This window comes from Trachypithecus francoisi, unplaced genomic scaffold (assembly GCF_009764315.1).
Source record: "Trachypithecus francoisi isolate TF-2019V2 unplaced genomic scaffold, Tfra_2.0 Lachesis_group5, whole genome shotgun sequence".
Classification (NCBI taxonomy): Eukaryota; Metazoa; Chordata; class Mammalia; order Primates; family Cercopithecidae; genus Trachypithecus; species Trachypithecus francoisi.
In genome coordinates this window covers 11,695,193-11,714,579 of record NW_022681470.1, presented here as the reverse complement: position 1 = coordinate 11,714,579, position 19,387 = coordinate 11,695,193, and the positions used below count along the sequence as shown (strand labels likewise).

The following is a 19,387-nucleotide window of genomic DNA, read 5'->3' as shown; positions in this document are numbered from 1 at the left end:
TCACCATTTAATATAAATATAAAATTATATAGTTATTAACATAAAGTCTTTTTTTTTTTTTTTTTTGAGACGGAGTCTCGTTCTGATGCCCAGGCTGGAATGCAGTGGCCGGATCTCAGCTCACTGCAAGCTCCGCCTCCTGGGTTCACGCCATTCTCCTGCCTCAGCCTCCCCAGTAGCTGGGACTGCAGGCGCCCGCCACCTCGCCCAGCTAGTTTTTTGTATTTTTTAGTAGAGACGGGGTTTCACCGTGTTAGCCAGGGTGGTCTCGATCTCCTGACCTCGTGATCCGCCCATCTCGGCCTCCCAAAGTGCTGGGATTACAGGCTTGAGCCACCGCGCCCGGCCATAACATAAAGTCTTTAAAAATACAATGTATATTTGTTAAGGCAATTTGCAATAATGGTTTAATTATCTTTTCTCAGGTCTTCCCAACACCTTTGGTGACTATGATGAAACGCCTTCTATGATGGCCAAGCACCTAAAGGTCAGGGGTCCTCCTTTCACTGGCTTTTTAAGAGAGACAGAGAGATTGAATTTTAGATTTAGAGTATTTAGAAGGAGAATTTTCCCTGAAGAAATCCCAATGTACATATAACAAAGAAAAGTTTAGCTACCCCAAATTAAGGTACTAGAGGCACAGAGGAGGGCTGTCACCATCCTTATCCTCAACTGGCACTGGTGGCTGTTGGAAAATTCTCACTGGGGTACACTCCAAACAAATAATTGAGACTTGGCTCTCCTCTGAGATATTGCTTACCCTGCAGCCTTCCCAAGTTGTAGCTTTCTGCCGTCACACCCCTCAGACTGCTGGGTGGAGTAGATGTCCCCCTGGCCTCCCATTGTCACCCCCATCATTCTCCCTGTCTGTCATACACCGGCCATTGTTTAATCCAAGGTCATGAGACCATACTGTCCACCGCCGCTTCTTACTGCACTTAGCTACTAATCCCTGGGTCTCTTTCCCCTTGTTCCTTGAATTTTTAGCTTCTGTTTTCACTGACATTCTCTCTTAAGCTATTTCTGACTTACTTCTTATGATTTCGTTATCTTTGTAGACGATCTTTCCAATGCTCTTGACTTCTCAGCTCCTTGACTTTGTCTCTTAGTTATGGTGTTCTTTATTCAGTAGCCTGTGGTTAAACTCTAGACTCATGCTGTCCCATATCTAGCCACTACCATATGGTTTTTGGAGCCCTTGAATTGTTGCCAGTGTGACAGAGGAACTGAATTGTTATTTAAACATTTTAAAAATTAATGTAAATTTAAAAATCTATACTCTATTTGTGTTATTTGAAACTGTGTTATCCAACTCACATTCATTCAGCTCAGCATATGGGTAAAAAAAATCATTAGATAGGCAAATCTCCCACTGAACTTTATTTTTTGTGTTTATTTTTTTGAGACAGCTCTGTTGCTCAGGCTGAAGTTCAGTGGTGTGATCATAGCTTACTGTAGCTTCGAACTCCTGGGCTCAAGCGATCCTCCCACACCTAGACTCCTGAGTAGCTGGGACTGTAAACACATGCCACCATGCCCAGCTAATTTTTAAATTTTTTGTAAAGATGGGGTCTTGCTATGTTGCCCAGGCTGGTCTCAAATGCCTGGCCTCAAGTGATCCTCCTGCCTTGGCCTCCCATAGTGCTGAGATTATAGGTGTGAGCCACCATACCCAGCCTCTCACTGCATTTTAAATGGTATAAAGGATTTCACAGCATCTGAACTATTCTTTGCTTTTATCCTATGTCTAGGGCATGTGACATCTTTATATCTAGAGTTAAGTACATTTGACTCTCTTTTTATTATAGTCTTAGTTGTTCAGGAAGTATAGATGACTTTTATGTTGAATTGGTGGGAATGAGTTTAGAATTCAGATGAACTTGCTGAAACTTTGTCTTTTCCTAAATGCAGGATTTTGCTATGGATGGCTTGATCAATATAGTTGGAGGATGCTGTGGTTCAACACCAGATCATATCAGGTAATAATCACCTATAGACAATATATCTAAAACCAAGTGGATAATCAGATAATACTCTAAATATGTACCTTTTGTTGTGAGCTGAATTGTGTCCTTCCAAAATTTGTATGTTGAAGTTCTAACCCCTACTGTTTCAGAATGTGGGCTGTATTTGGAAATAAGACCTTTAAAGAGGTGACTAAGGTAAAATGAGGTCCTACAGGTGTACCTAATCCAATATGATTGATGTCCTTTGAAGAGCGGGACACAAATGCGCACACAGAGGCAAGACCACGTAAAGACACAGGGAAGAAATAACTAGCTACAAGCCATGAGACAGGCCTTAAAAGAAACTAACCTTGCCTGACGCCTTCAACTCAGACTTCTGTCCTCCAAATTATGAGAAAATACATTTCTGTTATTTAAGCTACCCAATCTTTGGCCCTTTGTTATGGCAGCCCTTCCTAACAAGCTCATACATCTTTATATTATGAAAAATTTTAGAGAAATAATAAAATGGACCTCTGTATGCCTGTCACATAGTTGCCATAATTTTCGATGTTTTTCCATTCTTCCTTCATCTGTCCCTCAGCTTTTCCCCCTGGATTATGTAAAATAAATCCCAGTTATTATGATATTCTATCCTTAAATACCTGAGTAATATTTGAATGCTCAAAGAGGACAGCTCATATTTATTGTGGGCAAATACAGGCCTCTGTTAGATTCCCTCATGGAAGGAAAAGACGATAAGACAGCAGGTATCTTGAGGTCAGGAGAAGTGTCTTCACTTTGCCTGGTTCACAGTGGTTACTTAATTCATGTTTTCAAGTGAGCGTATGAAGGAAGGGAGTGAAACGAGCATGACCATGTGTTTCATTCCTTAGAGTTTTATAGCTTATAGGAAGATTGGAATTCAGTGATTTGGAATGTCGTTTAGGACTGTTTATATTTGTTTTTTTCCCTGGAGTGACTGATGATCATATTTCCAGCCAGTCATCTCACTGTTCCAAGTCTGTTTTCATGTGTGTAATATGTTCACTCTACCGAGTTACCTTGTAGTTCACTGCTTTTGTTGACTCATGTGGTAGACTCTTAGTAAATAATATATATATATATATTTTTTTGTTTGTTTGTTTGTTTGTTTGAGACGGAGTCTTGGTCTGTCTTCCAGGCTGGAGTGCAGTGGTGCGATCTCGGCTCACTGCAAGCTCCGCCTCCCAGGTTCACGCCATTCTCCTGCCTCAGCCTCCTGAGTAGCTGGGACAACAGGTGCCCGCCACCATGCCTGGCTAATTTTTTGTATTTTTAGTAGAGACGGGGTTTCACCTTGTTAGCCGGGATGGTCTTGGTCCCCTGACCTCGTGATCTGCTTGCCTCAGCCTCCCAAAGTGCTGGAATTACAGGTGTGAGCCACCATGCCTGGCCTAGATAATAATTTTTAAAATATCTTGTAAATAATTTCTGAAAGCTGTCAGTAAATATCGCTTATCTTTGGATCAGCAACTATTTCTTTTTGTTTTTGTTTCCTCTTTAAAAAGAGGAGTTGTTTTAAATGTCTGTGTGTATGTTTGTGTATATCTATATTTCTATCTCTGTGTATATGTTTGCTTCTTTTACTTAGACATTCACACTCTAATTTGGGGACAGTAGAGTAGAGCAATTCTTACTGGTCCTGATGAATTTAGTGGAGTAGCCAGGTTTTTCTGGTTGATCAAAGACATGATTCATTAAAACTGATAAGGGTCAATGGAGAGTGAATTACTAAAACAAATCTTTAAGAGTAATTATTTTGGAGTTTTAGTGCTTTATGGCTGTGTACCCTCCCTACTGTGTGTGTGCTGTAGTGAAAGCAGATCCGCTGGACCTAATTCCCTCCTCATCCTAGCCGCTCTGCTTGTGCCTGCTCCTTCTTGTCAAAGGTGAAATCCTTTTTCTGCCCAAATTTTGAGTAGGAAGCAAGGACTGTGTGTGTGTAGATTTGACAGAGTGAAAGACATCTGTGGATGTGGGGAAGCTGGAAGGAAGTTTGCAGTTTGCATTTGTGCAAACTGTCATGTAGCTCCAGGTTCACGTCTCAGAAAGTAAAAACAACCCAGCCAGTGCATAGCCAACGGGCAGGCACACAAAAGGTGCAGTTTATAGATTAATTTTCTGCATTGCTGAGAAAACTAAAAGGCATAATTGTTGCTGCACACTTGGAATTAAGTATATAATTATATATATAGTTAGGTTAAATAGACTTAATTTCGTAGTTAAAAATTAGTTTTGAAATTAGTTTCATTAAATATATTTTATTCTGAATTAATGGAAATAGTGTTTTTCAACTCAGGGAAATTGCTGAAGCTGTGAAAAATTGTAAGCCTAGAGTTCCACCTGCCACTGTTTTTGAAGGACATATGTTACTGTCTGGTAAGTCATAAAGACCTGGTATTCGTGATTTCAGAAACCATTTGTAGAATGTGACTATTCTAAGTGGTAGTGATATTTGTGCTAGGCACCTTGCTTATTAGGTTGAAGAAGAATCTGTATATTCTTGGCACTTATATGAATTCTAGTGAAGAACCCTTTGTTTTTCCACGGCTGGGGCAGGATGACATCAACTTTAGGGTAAAAGTGAAGGAAGGCCCAGGTGATTTGCCCAGGTAGGGTCCTTGGTGGTGGCTCGATGGTCCTATCTTTATTGTCCACTGTTTTGAAAACATACTCTTGGCCAGAGCCCAACAATTGTAATTTTCAGGTTGATATTAGTTACTGAAAATTCCAAACTGCCAAGGTGTAATGTTTGGTAATGGCAGCAGCCTCGTCCTGGAAAATTGTTTGTTTCTAAAATATTCTTCTTGTAATCTTACATTTACCACATGTTTAGGACTTTACAAAGACTTGTGGTATTTATTCTTTCTTTGGTTCTCAACAATCCTTTGAGGTACGTAGCCTACCTTTTTCAGCATTAATTTTGTGTTCAAACAAGGAACGTTAGTAAACTAGGTCATCTGGCCAGCTGTTAGAAAAACAAGTTTAAATTTCATATTTTTGCTTTGGTATGTTCATGATATATTAAATGGTAACTTCAAGCAGAAAAAGTATGATTTTTTTAGAGAACCTGCAGATAACACATATGAGGAATTATGTTTCCTAATAGCTTAGAATTTAACATCTCTCTGAATTGAAATATTTTTGTTTCATATGTTGTCATATGAAAGGTAAAATAAATTACAAATGACAGCAAAAGTAGTGTCTACTTTTCCCACTCAGTACATAGCACAGGATTAATCCCAATCAGTGAGTGTGAAGTTGGGTTAGTAAACATACCAACTATGTTCAGACTAGCCTTTTTTTTTTTTTTTTTTTTAAATACTCCAGAAGGTAGAGGATGAGATTAGGAAAAGTAGGATTCATGGTTTTTGATACTCCCTCTCTGGAAATAGTGGCTTTTTTATCAGAGAGAGGTGTGGCAGGAAAATTTATTTATTTCATCCCTAGAACTTAATGTTAGTGCATTACTTCAGCCAAGCACTAAGAGTGGAAAACATTCAGCCTTTGCCAAAATTGAAACAAGAGAGCCATTTACATAAGATTTTAAAAAATAATTTACGTGTAAGAATAAAAGAATTTTTTCTTCAATTTGAATGTCATATGCTATTGCTAAATTGCTTTAAACAGTCATCTTCCATCAGATTTTAAAAGAGTGACATCAGATGTGCTATTTAAAATTGTTCTTTTATAAACCACAAACTTGAGAGAAGTGTGATCTTTGTATCAAGTACTTCACATTCATAATAGATCATTCGCACTATGTGTGAGATGCTTTTGGCGGGGGAGTCACATGGAAATGTCAGCATTGAAATGTTGGCTCCCTGCTTGCCTGTCCTGGGAACCTCAGGGTCAGACTAAGATCGGGCATACCCTGGGACTAGCATGGAAGGCTGGGGCCATGAGGATCATTGCCGGATGGAAGGGAAACCATAAGCCAATACTGGGCATGGAAAGTGATAATCTCAGTGCACCAAGCGGCCTGAAATGCTTTTATAATGACCCAGTTTATAGTCATTATTTTTCTCTGCCTCATAGCTGTTTCTTCCTCAGCTCATGCTTTGACAAAGGTCTCAAAAGCCATTTTCTCTTATTAGCGATGAAAGCAATGATTGTGGGTGCTAATTCTGTGCTTATCAATGTTATTCAGTTTCATTTTTACAATGACAGTATAAAGCAGACACTTTACTGTCTTTGTAAACTCAGAGGCATATGGGAAGTTGCCCCAAGGTTGTTCATTCAGATAAGTGATTTGAACCCAAGGCCGTCTGTCCCCAGAACCTGCCTATAAGCACCTAGTGAGACTGCCTCTCCTAATACTTTAAATGTAATGAATAGAACAAAAGCAGTTCAGAGCCTTTTGTATAGTGACACTTCACACTGTACGTCTGAGACTGCCTCTTCTAATACTTTAAACATAATGAATAGAACAAAAACAGTTCAGAGCCTTTTCTATAGTGATACTTCACGCTGTGTGCTTTTACTTCGGTGTAATATATCCACATGTCTTATCTGATATTTGCCCCTAAATTGGCCAGTGGCAGGGGAGATGTTATTATGTTGGTAGATAAGGAAACAGGCATCAGGAGTCCACCTGGCTTACCTAGAGCCAGCTCATTAGTGATAGACCTGCCACAGTGACTCCTGTCTCTCAGGTCTCAACCTGGGTCCCTGATTCAGCCTTGTTGATTATGGGTTCTAGGCCTCTGGATCAAAGAAATGAAGTAATGTTGTAAACACACCATTGGTGGGATTGAAAAAGCTTACTCCTTATAGCTTCAAGCTAATATCTGAGCAGACAGCTGTGGAACACCTCTCTTTCAATTCTAACTTTGTCCATGGTTTTTGCCCCAGCCCCTTGGTTAAATAGGGGTTGATGATTATTTTTTCTTTTTTCTCAGAGATGGTATGATTTGGTCCTTTAGGTTATTTGCAGCATAAAACTCTGAAATATTTCTTCTTTTGAGAGTCTGGTTGTAAATGTAGATGTAACAAATAGCCTTTGCTGCATTTGAATCTCCCTAGAGACGACTATGGCCCTGCTTCCACATTGGATCTCCTGTCTGCTCATATGGGCTGTGGTGCAGGAACTTCTCTTTCTTACTGAATACATTTGCGTCTGTCTTATGTCATCCATATGCATTTGCAGAAATTTTTCAAAATGCTTCTCCTTTCAAGGTCTGGAGCCCTTCAGGATTGGACAGTACACCAACTTTGTTAACATTGGAGAGCGCTGTAACGTTGCAGGATCGAGGAAGTTTGCTAAACTCATCATGGCAGGAAACTATGAAGTGAGCATCTTAATAAGACCCCTGAGGCATCTGCCCATGTCTTTGGCTAGACAGCATGTAAATGAAACAGCTCTCTGCCTTTGATAGTGTTATTAGCAGAGCCGCTAGAAAGTGTGAGAAGATGGTAATGTGTGTTTGCAGCAGGGTGGACGGGTGGGAGGACTAGGCTTTGAAAAATTGAAGCTGCTATTGTCAATATTTGTTAAAAAGTACTGCATTTGGTGTATGAAGTAGGATGAGATGGGAGGGATCCAGGTTCTAGCTATTTCTATTAATCATGAAATAAGTTAAAAAATTTGAGAAGCCTCTTTATTTTGTCTTCTCACAAATCCTTCTAGGGAAAGGGAAAGACAGGAAAATTCCTGTCAGTTCCTTATGACTGCATCAAACGCTCACTGTTGAGGGTATTATGAATCTTGTTAGCTGTAGACTAAAATAAACAAACGAAAGAAATAGACCCTTGCCTTGGAAAGTTTATGTGATAGTTTTAGCCATGGTGTTTTTAAGCTCGGTCACTCTGTGGATGAGCATAATTTAATCTATACAGAGCATACCCAAGACTCCTGGATAGATTTTCCTATGAAAATATGAATTTAAAACTGGAGGAATTTGGCCGGGGCTTTGATGATAGTTAACTTTGTCATCCAACTTTCCTCACTTTTTTGCAGCCTTTAGGAGATCTTCCAGAAACCAGTACCAGAGCTGATTTAGTTTTCATAACAAGGAAAGGACCATGTATCCCCCTTCATGGACCTGTTCGTTATTACCCGATGGCATCCCTGGAGGCGTGTCTTCCTTCCCAGTCCCTCAGCTGGCACATTAGCAGGGCCTGGTTGCCCAGTTTCACCACTTCCCCTGTCAGTTGTCTTCCCCTCATTCTTGCTGCTTTCCAGTGCTCCTGTATGCGTCCATCATGAGCCTTCCCAGTTTGGAAGTTCCACAGGGTGACTTGTTTTTGCATATGGAATAAAACTGAGATTCCTTAGTCTGTCATTCCATCCTCTTCACTTAGGTATTAAACTGCCCTCCCATCCTGATCTGTCATCTGAACATTCCAGGAAGCTGGCTTCTGACTCTGTGCCTTTGTTCTTGTTTGCTTCCTTCTGAAGTGCCAGTGACTCTTCCTAGCCATATGGTGTTCTTCAGTTGGCAGTGTTTCTATTATGTTTTGATTCTTATGCCTCTTCCATGGTGTCCCTTTGGTGGATTTGATAGATTTGACACTGAGAGCATTTTAGGAAGAAGCAAACAGATGAAAGTAATTATATCTGTCATTTAATAAGGTCTTTCTATGTGCCATCACTGTGCTAAGCACTTTATGTCATTTCTCATTTAATCATCACAGCCTGGTGGCGATAGATACTGTGGTTATCCCCATTTTACAAGTGTAGAAATGGAGGCTTGGGGAGATTAAATGACTTGCCTTTTGTTTTACAGCAAGTAAATGATAGAACCCAAGTCTACCAAGCATGTGCTCTTAACCACTCTGCTATCTCTGCCTAGTGGAAACAGTAGGAGGGGGCAGTAGAAACAGGAAGGGACAGGTGACTCTTCGTTAGAGTCTAGCTTTTATGTCTTAGTGATCCCTTTGTGGTTTAGTGAAAAGAACATTGACCTGAAAGAAGTTCCAGTCCTGTGTTCTTACTCAACTCAAATGTCTTTAAACAAACCGCTTCATCTCTCTGAGGTTGTTTGGGAAGGTTAGACCTTGAAGCTGTTATTCCGTGGTTGTTAAGAAATAGGTCAGATATTGGCATTTCCATTTTCCAGGTCTTTTGACCCTGTTGCTTACTGTCTTATCTCCTGTCTGTTTACTCCAATCCATTCCCCATTAGCCAGCTGAAGATGCTCCCTCTCAGTTAGCTTTCTCCATTTTGGTTTGTGGCGACCTTTCCCTTTCCTGGATGTTGAGATCATCTTGGCATTTGACCCACACATTGTATGGCAGTGCCCAGTAGTTTTTTATGTGACTGTGACATGTGCCCCCAACTAGATATAAACCCTTTAAGAACCAGGATTGTGATTTACACTTCTTTTTATTCTTTATTTTATTTAAATTGGTACTGATACTAGAAAACATTTTTTGATTTACTGAATTAATTAATTGATTTATTTATTTTGAGACAGAGTCTTGCTCTGTCACCCAGGCTGGAGTGCAATGGCATGATCTTGGCTCATTGCAACCTCCACCTCCAAGCTTCAAGCGATTCTCCTGCCCTAGCCTCCAGAGTTGCTGGGACTACAGGCACATGCCACCAGACCCAGCTAATTTTTGTATTTTTAGTAGAAATGGAGTTTTGCCTTGTTGGCCAGGCTGGTCTTGAACTCTTGACCTCAAGTGATCTGCCTGTCTCAGCCGCCCAGAGTGCTGGGATTACAGGCGTTGAGCCACCACGCCTGGTCCAGATTTACTGAATTGAATTGTGATCTTTTTCTCTCTGCGGCCTTGGCTCAGTGCATATGGTGTTTCCTTGTGGCATATGCCACAGAGTTTCGTGCCTATTCTATCACAATGAGTGCTAACAGTTTCTATTTTATTTGCTTGGGCTAAAAAAAATCAAGACAACATCAGCATCTACTATTGATTTTATCCTTGCTTATTTTATTACACTATGAAGTGTACAGTAAAGACTTAAATAAACAAAAAGTCTCTGTCACGTTAGTTAGAAGGCATTATGGAACATGTATATTTTGCCCAACGTTGTTCAGAGTGGGAAGTGTATAAGACTCTTTTTGGAACACTTATCCTACAAAATATTCCTTAGATGGTCATAAGTGGGAAATGCTGTATTCTGTTTTGGGAAGGTTGCAGTGTATAATAGTGCATGAAAGAATTTGATAACCTTCCAGTGTTATAAAACCTGCTGAAACTTATTTAACTGACATTTCTTTTCATGTAACTCCTATTAACAGCCTGTAGTGAATACTTTCAGCAGATACTGAAGAGTTATATAGTTTTTGGCAAATACTGAAGAGTTACATCGTTTTGGATGGTTTCTCTAAGGACTTTTTTTGGGGGAGTTGGGGCTTGAGCTGGGTCTTAAACAATGTGGAAGGGAAAGGGATTGCGTTCCAAGCAGAGGGGACAACATGATCTGCAGCACAGAGGTGGGAACAGATCTGGCTGGGTGAAGGCTCCAGCGGGGGTGGAATGGGAAGTTCAGCTGGGTAAGAAGATGGGGCTAGCGCAGAGGGCCTTGACTGCCATGCTGAGGAATTGAGAATCTATGGTAGGAAAACAGCTTTGGTGGATTCTAAGCAGTGAGATGATGTGATGGAAGAGATGTGTAAGAAAGGTTAATTTGTGATGAGTGATGGGAGGACAGCAGGCCCAGAGTCAGGGAGTCTGGCTAGGTAGTCTGTGTAATTTGAAAGGATTGCTGGGAAGAGTAAGAAATGACCTCGTTAGCCTTTTCTCAAAGTACTGTCTCCTAACGCTGCTTCCTCTCTCATTCTTCCTTCAGGAAGCCTTGGGTGTTGCCAGAGTGCAGGTGGAAATGGGAGCCCAGGTGCTGGATATCAACATGGATGATGGCATGCTAGATGGTCCAAGTGCAATGACCAGATTTTGCAACTTAATTGCTTCCGAGCCAGACATCGCAAAGGTTATACAAAGTTTATATTTATCAGGGGGATTTACTTGTCTCACTTTGTCACTCATTTAACTGTGCCAGTTGTCCCATTAATCTGTGAACTCAAGAACTGGTTTTCTGAGCACAGTCGTTTCTGATTGTCAGCTTTCTCAGATAATGATAACCTTTCCATAGAAAGCAGATCTTGGAGACAGCTGTGGCTTCAGCCGGGCTGTTTCCAAGGCTTCTGGGATTGTTCCTGAGAATCGAGTCTCCTCAGATGTCTGGACAGAACAACAACCCACTTTCCCTGTCTGTGAAGGAAAATCATTGGCTCTATTTCTGCCATAGGCAAGGGAACTCAGTGATTTCTTTCTTATAACAGAAAGGAGAGAACTTTCAGGCTTACCAGACTAAGACAAAAATACAAAACAAGATTAAATCAAGAGGTTATGTCAGCTTTTACATTTGTTCTGTAAAAGGTGAAAGTTGATTTTTGTGTCAGTCTTTCAAACATTTTTAAATGAGTTCTAAAATTTTTAAAAATCTTACCTCATTTTTCTGCCATTAAGCTTGTTATGAGGAGTGATTTTTTTTTTCCCCCTCCTGAGGCAGGGTTTTTGCTCTGTGGCCCAAGCTGGAGTGCAGTGGTGCAATCATAGCTCACTGCAACCTCAGACTCCTCCCACTTCAGTCTCCTGAGTAGCTAGGACCACAGGCACGCATCATTTAAAAAATATTTTTGGTAGAGAGGGTGGGTCTTGCTGTGCTACCCAGTCTGATTTTGAACTCATAGGCTCAAGCAGTCCTCCTGCCTTGGCCTCCCAAAGTGGTAGGATTACAGTTGTGAGCCACTGTGCCTGGCAGGAAGTGATTTTTGAAGTTCTTTTTTAAAGAAAGTTCCTAGTGCTTTAAGAGTTGCATTTTGCAGGTTGAGCTGTTGGTTTTTTATTAGGCTTCAGCAGATTTAAGTTAGAAGTCTGTGGTAAGTACTGAATTACATTTGCCCGTCTTTCATTTGTGTCTTAAAACTCTTTACTAAAAAGTCTCATCATTCCTCTGGGAATAAATATTTTGAGAATTTAAGGTACAAAGAAGCAAGACAACTTGTTCAAAGTTAGTTAGAATCAGAGGTGTGGCCAATTGTTTATCAGCTTAGTATTGGGAAGAGGGTAGACTCGCCTTGTAAGGCCCAATCAAGTCAATGGACTATTGACCCTACTTTCTTTTCTCATCTCTAAAATGGGATCATCAACCCCCCTTTGTGAATTGTAAAGATGCAAGTGCTTTATCAACTGTGAAGGACCCCATGTAACTCAATAAATTATTAGTGTTCTGATTGCCACAACAATTTCTTATCTTTCTTGGTTTTGTCCTACTACCACAATTTATTGGAGGCCAAATTTTGACCCATGGGGTAAAGCATAAAAACATTTTACCAGCACCTTTTCACCGGTAGGGTTGGGACACCAAACTATCAGCAAGCAAATACGAGCTGATACACTGGCCTGGTATTGTCGTTGCATTTGACCCTTTTCTTAGCAAACCTGTCATTACTAGCATGCTAAGAAAAAGCAAAATTGGTGGAGTGCCTGTTCTTTTTTGCTCTTGTTTGATGGCGTGGCTTGGGAAATTGCTGACTACTCATTTTTCAGTCCTCAGTTGAAATGTTTCCTGCCCCAGGAAGCTTTCCCTGGATTTTCCTGCCCCATTCTCCATGCTTCCTAGATTGGGTTTGGTGCATGCTTCCATGGCAGTCTGTGCTTCTCGTATGCTTTTAGCTCTTACCACACTTTATGTCATTACTTGTTTAATTATTTGTCTTTCTAAGCTCAGTGGAGCCAGACTTTCTTACTGGCTTTCTTACTGTTTTCCCTGTATGGGCCTAATATGGTAGTCATTTAATTATTTATTGAATGGCTTAATTGAATAATGTGGCCTATGCTGGGAGCTGTGGTGTGCACCTGTAGTTTCAGCTACTCGGGAGGCTGAGTGGGGAGGATGCCTGGAGCTCAGGAGTTCAAGACCAGCCAAGGCAACATAGTAAGACCTTGTCTCTAAAAATGAAAAATTATGCAGCCTAGATTAGTTGCCTCATTTCATTTCTTTTTATCAATCTAATTCTTCAAGCCCTTCCTTTCACCTTTCCTGGAACAGAAGTGTGAATTAAAAGGAACCTATTCTCAACTGTGCATTTCAGTCTTGTCCTTTATTTTAATTATATGCATTTGTTGATAATTAGATCTGTTTTTCCTTTCTAATATTAAAAGTCTTTCTTTTTTTTTTTTCAGTAGAGAACTTGATTTTCTAAAGGGAAGGTTGAATTTGAATAACTTGGCTAGAGGGCTGTTCCCAAAGGACACAAGGCTAAACATGAATCCCTGAGTCAGATCAGGGATGACTAAATCCTATTTGAGGTGTTTGCCTCGGGGCCTAGGCACTTGAAAGTGTACTGCACTGAAGCTGGTGAACCACTGATTTCATTCTGATGTTCAGCTATGATCTTTCAGCTGTAAATCCCTGGCCCATGCATGGAGTATCTTGTAATACTGAAATTACTCCAAGTATTTTGGGCTTAAAGAATAAGTGTATTAAAATTCTGTCTCTGACGTACTACTATTATTTGTTTATTGTTTTGCTAAAGAAGAAACAGGGAATACTTTAGAGCCTTTGAAAAGTAATTTGTAGTGACTTGCGGCCTCTCTGTGATTTTCTTGCCTTTCTGATCTCAGGTACCTTTGTGCATCGACTCCTCCAATTTTGCTGTGATTGAAGCTGGGTTAAAGTGCTGCCAAGGGAAGTGCATTGTCAATAGTGTTAGTCTGAAGGAAGGAGAGGATGACTTCTTGGAGAAGGCCAGGAAGATTAAAAAGTTTGGAGCTGCTATGGTGGTCATGGCTTTTGATGAAGAAGGACAGGTGAGTGATTTCTTTTGGCCTAATCCATTGTGTTACCCAGGTTAGAATGCAAGTCTGAAACAGCTACATATATACGTACACATATACATATATCTTTCTGTATACATTCATATACATATATGTACACGTATCTGTATACAGTCATAAATCATGCATTACTTAACAATGGAGATATGGTCTGAGAAATACATCATTAGGTGATTTTGTCATTGTGCCAACATCCTAGAGTGTATTTACACCAACCTAGGTGGGATAGCCTACTACACACGTAAGCTAGATGGTATAGTGTATTATTCCTATGTCATAAGCTAGTGTAGCATGTTACCGTACTGAATACTGTAGGCAACTGTAACAAAGTGATATGTATTTGTGTATCTAAACATATCGAAACATAGAAAATTTACAGTAAAAATATAGTATTATAAACTTAGGGAACCATTGTTGTTTATATGATCCATCATTGATTTAAGTGTCCTTATGTGGTCAGTGACGGTATATGAAAATCTGATATATAGTAAAGTCTTTGTATTCATGAAGAAAGGTTGAAGTATTCAGGAAATGCTATTGGGACGACTGGCTATGCATTTGGAAGAAAATAAAGTTAGATTCCCATTTCTAACCATATACTAAAATAAAGTTAGCTGTTTGCAACATGACTAATAGTAGTGGGTGAATATCCCTAATATGTAAAGAGTTTCTGTAAGTCAGAAAGCAAAACACCCCAGTCAACCCAATAGGAAAATGGACAAAGGAAATGAGTAACAATTTATATAAAAATAAATAACAAATAGCCAATAAACTTACGAGAAGATACTAACTTTTGTAAGCATTAAAGAAATAAAAAATAAATAAATAATGAGATTAGTTTCCTTTACCAAATAGAAGGAAAAATTAGAAGATTGATAAATGGCAGCCTTCATAAGACCTCTGCCATAGAATCAGGGTGGGGCACATGGGAAGCTTTAGATATAATTATAGTTCAACTGTGTGATACACTGATTATTGTTACGTTTTATACTTCACATAACTTTTCATGAATATTTTGGTACCTATTTAAAACCGCTAAAAAATCTATTTCTTATGATTAAGTCCTTCCTGGGAATCTAGTAATAAGGTTGAGTATATAAGGATATATGTTCACATTTATTGTAGCATTGTGGTAGCAATAAGCTAAGAACACTAAATATCAGTTACTAGGGGAATGCTTAAACCTTGGTCCTTACTACATAGAATACTGTGCGGCAGTTAAAAAGAATCAGGAGATGGAACCATGTCTTCAATATATTGAAAAATGAAAAAAATGAGTGACACGATCCCAATTTTACTTAATATAAAAGTACTTACATTTACATATGTGTGTCTGTATAAGCAGAGAAAAGAATTTGATGGTTGTCAACTGGGGTAGTAGGGATGGTCTGAGATGGAGATGGTCTCAAATGGGGACATACTGACAGTGAACAAGTAGTGGGATTATATGTACTTTTTCTTTCCTTTCTGTCTTTCTTTTGTATTTTTGAAATAAAATTGTTTTTAAATGTATTTTTTTGTATGAGAGATACTTTTTCTTTCATTGTGAAAAAAAATCATCCAGAAGAATGCAAAAGAGAATTTTGATCATTAACATATATTGAACCTTAATTCATACCAAGCAAGTACACAACACACATTAAATCAGTTCTTCCTCCAAGCATATAAACCGTGGGTGTGTATTCTTGTTATTTTTGAATGTCATGTGAGGAAACTAAAGCACAGAGATGTCCCAGGACTTGCAGTTGTCACACAGCTAACAGTTTGCAGTGCTGAGATTCAGGTCTAGGCGATCTGGTTTCATTCATCAGGGCCTGTGCTAAATGGTCGAGTGAAAAGGCTGTCAGGGACGAGTTGGCCTGTTTAGAAGAGGTGGTCTTGTAAGACCTGTCTGAGGAGGGAACATTTGAAAACCGGAATAAAATGAGAGAGCAAGCCACATGGCCATGTGGGGAAAGAGCAAAAGAGGTTTCAGCAAATGAAAAATTTTCTAAGATAAGATTATACCTGGTATTCTGTAACTCTTTTCCCCTACTCAACATAATGTTGGCATTTTCCCATCTTAGTGAATAGGGATTAAAAGTCCATGGTTTCTGGTTGCATTGCATTCTAGTATGTTTTACTTACTATCTATTATTGAATGAATTGTGTTTCTAATTTTTTAGTAGCATGAACAGTTCAGTGACCAATGAATATCCTAATTCATGTAGCTATTTCCCCTTGTAAATGATTTTTCTTAGTGTCAGTTCATTGAAGTGGGATTGCTATGTCAGAGAGTGTGCGCATTTACTATTTTGAGGCACATTGTTAAAATTGTCAGTCTGAAAAGTTGTTATCTTCCACTACAAGTTTAGTGTGGTGTGGGATCTTTTGATTATTGTATCTTCTGCAGATAGACAAATAATTCTGTAAACAAAAAGGAAAACAAAAGCCCTCAGCCTTCTAGATCCTGAGGCAACCACTTTGAACTTTTTAAGCTGATTCTTGTAGCATCTACCTCTTTATCTTCAAATTCCAGTTTTAGTTTTTATTTATTGACTTCTTACAATGATTAAAGATTTTTTTAGCTTTTCACTGTCCTCTGCCCTGACTCTGTACAGCTTTACTTTTATCCTTCTCAATATAGTTCATTTTAGCTATAATCGTTTTCAGTGCTTACATTATTAAACAGTGTAAAAGCTGAGCCATGCAATAGTATACTATGATTGCTTATCCTTTCTTACTCTTTATTTGTTTTCTATGAAGGTAATACTTACCTTTTTGTTTGTATTGTTTTCTGTGTATTTCGCCTTCAGATTGTACCCCAGTTGTGTAAACCTCCAATATCCAATGTAGCCAGAGACATTAAGAGGACTGTCATGCTACTTTTTTGAAGAATTCTCCCTCCAAGTCTTCTGACATGACCCGGAACAGCTACTCAGTAGGCCAGCTGCACAGCTGTGACCTTCCTCCTGGGGTTCCATTTGCCTTTCTCTTAGGTTTTTTAGAACCCATAATTTCCTCATTCTTGGTTAACCTTTTTTTTTGGTCATTTGGTAGAGTGCATTCTCTAGTAGCTTCTTGTGAAAGAAAACATAGCAGTAAATATTTTTGAAATCTTACGTGTCAGAAAATGGCCGTATTCTACTTTTACGCTTAATTGGCAGTTGTATGGGCATAGGAGTGCAATCTTGAAGTTGTTCTGTGTTTTTAAAGTACTGCTCCTTTGTCTTCTGGTTCCCACTGGTATTGGTAAGAAGTCCAGTGCTGTTCTAACTTTTGATTATTTTTGTGAAACTTGTTTTTCTGTTCTCTGGACGCTTTGGGAATCTTTTGTGTCCTCTGTGTTCTGAATTCTTGCGATGATGAGCCATCCATTATGCTGGCACTCAGTAGGCCTTTTCATTTGTGAAAGTCACAGCTGCAGTGGTAGGAAGTGTCCTTGGATTGTTTTTATTTTCTTTTTTGGTACATATATTATTGAGATATTGAATGTTTTGGACAGATTGCCTAATTTTCTTATATTTCTGTCCTATTTTGCAACTCTGGTGTTCTGCTCTGCATCGGGTGAGATTTTCATATCTACATTTATCCTCCAGACCCTCTATTTAGAGTTTTATTTCTTCTTTTTCCAGAAGCTTTTTTTTGTTATCTGAATGTTCCTTTTAACAATATATATAGTGGGCTGGGCGCGGTGGCTCACGCCTGTAATCTCAGCGCTTTGGGAGGCCGAGGCGGGCGAATCATGAGGTCGGGAGATCGAAACCATCCTGACTAACACGGTGAAACCCCGTCTCTACTAAAAATACAAAAAATTAGCTGGGCGTAGTGGTGGGCGCCTGTAGTCCCAGCTACTTGGGAGGCTGAGGCAGGAGAATGGCTTGAACCTGGGAGGCGGAGCTTGCAGTGAGCCGAGATGGCACCACTGCATTCCAGCCTGGGCGACAGAGCGAGACTCCGTCTCAAAAAAAAAAAAAAAAAAAAAAAATATATATATATATATATATATATATATAGCAACTTGTTACTTTTTAATGAGGCAAATATCTTCAAATATATCCTGAGCACTTAGTATGTGCCAGACCCTATTCTAATCTCTGAGGAGACAGCAGAGAATACAGCCTAGTCCCTGTTCTTATATGATTTATATTCTTAGGGACAAAGGGAATAACAAAATTTTTAAAAATGTATATATATATGAATGATTGGCCAGGTGCAGTGGCTCACACCTGTAATCCCAACACTTTGGGAGGCTGAGGCAGGTGGATTACCTGAATTTGGGAGTTCGAGACTAGCCTGGCCAACGTGGTGAAACCCCGTCTCTACTAAATACAAAAATTAGCCAGATGTGGTAATGCATGCCTGTAATCTTAGCTACTGGGGAGGCTGAGGCATGAGAATTGCTTGAACCCAGGAGACTGAGGTTACAGTGAGGTGAGATCGCACCACTGCACTCCAGCCTGGGTGACAGAGTGAGATTGTCTCCAAAAAAAAAAAAAAAGTAATAATAATAAACGTGTATGTGTGTATACACACATTGAATGGTATTGAATACGGTGAAGGGAAATGAAGAGGATTTGATCCCCCCTCAGCGTGGAGATGGGGGAATGTTATTTTATGTAGGATAGTTTGGGAAGGCCTCATGGATGATGTGACATTTTAGCAGAAGCCTAGGTGAGCCGTGTGAAAATGTGGGGGAAGAGTGTTCTTTGCAGAGGGAATCTTGAGGTAGATAGATGCTTGTCGTGTTTGAAAACCAACAGGGAAGCCAGAGTAGCTGGAGCAGAGGGGAGAGGAGGAGATTGGGAAGATACAAGGTTGGAAAGGTGGCAGGTCAAATCACATAGGGCCTTGGAGGCCTTTCTTCACACTTTGGGTTAACATTGTTACCAAACAGTGTGAGTGGGGACACCACGGAAAAGTTTTGAACAGAGGGGTAAATATGATCTGACTCATGTTTAAACCCTCTGGTTCTTTGTGGAGAATGGTCTGTTAGGGCCAAAGCAGAAATGTTAGAGTTTATTGCTGTCATTCAGATGAGATATGGTGATGGTTAGGGCCATGGTGAAAGCAAAAGAGGACGTTAAAAATCATCTGTTTCTACATATATTTTTAACATAGAGCCAATAGGATTTGCATTCACATTGAGTATAGGTTGTGAAAGAAAGAGGAGTCAGGGATAATTTTAGAGTTTGTTGGCTTGGGCGATTGAAAGGAAGGAGCTACTGAGGTAAGAAAGACTTTGAGAAGCAGGTTTGGGCTGGGGTAAGGAGAAGTTTGGGTTTGGACATAGTATGTGGTGGGTATGTTGAGTGTGCAGTTGTGTAAATGAGTGGATTTCGTGGGCAAAGTCTGGCTTGAATATAGGATTCCTTTATTTGGGAATTATTTATACATGCTATTTAAAGCAGTGAGACTGGCTGAGCTCACCAAAGGAATGACTGTAGAGAAGTCCTAGGACTAAGTGAGTCTTAGAGCCACAGTGCTTAGGGCACTGGGGAGAAGAGGAAACACCATCAGAAGGATATGAGAAGGAGCAGCCTACATGGTAGGAGGGGAGTCAGAAGAGAGAGTTCCCTTGGAAGCCAAGTGAAGAGCAAGCGTCAAAGAAA

General features: G+C 39.7%; 1 protein-coding gene across 2 annotated transcripts in view; it reads left to right on the top strand.

The window, feature by feature from the left end:
* MTR (5-methyltetrahydrofolate-homocysteine methyltransferase) overlaps window positions 1-19,387 on the top strand; it is a 107,900-nt gene that overhangs the window by 32,444 nt on the left and 56,069 nt on the right. For both annotated transcript variants that reach the window (XM_033200453.1, XM_033200452.1), the window contains exons 10-15: window positions 426-487; window positions 1,912-1,979; window positions 4,288-4,367; window positions 7,167-7,279; window positions 10,744-10,884; window positions 13,584-13,769. In XM_033200453.1, coding sequence (XP_033056344.1) covers window positions 426-487; window positions 1,912-1,979; window positions 4,288-4,367; window positions 7,167-7,279; window positions 10,744-10,884; window positions 13,584-13,769 — 650 coding nt within the window. The remainder of the gene's footprint in view (window positions 1-425; window positions 488-1,911; window positions 1,980-4,287; window positions 4,368-7,166; window positions 7,280-10,743; window positions 10,885-13,583; window positions 13,770-19,387) is intronic.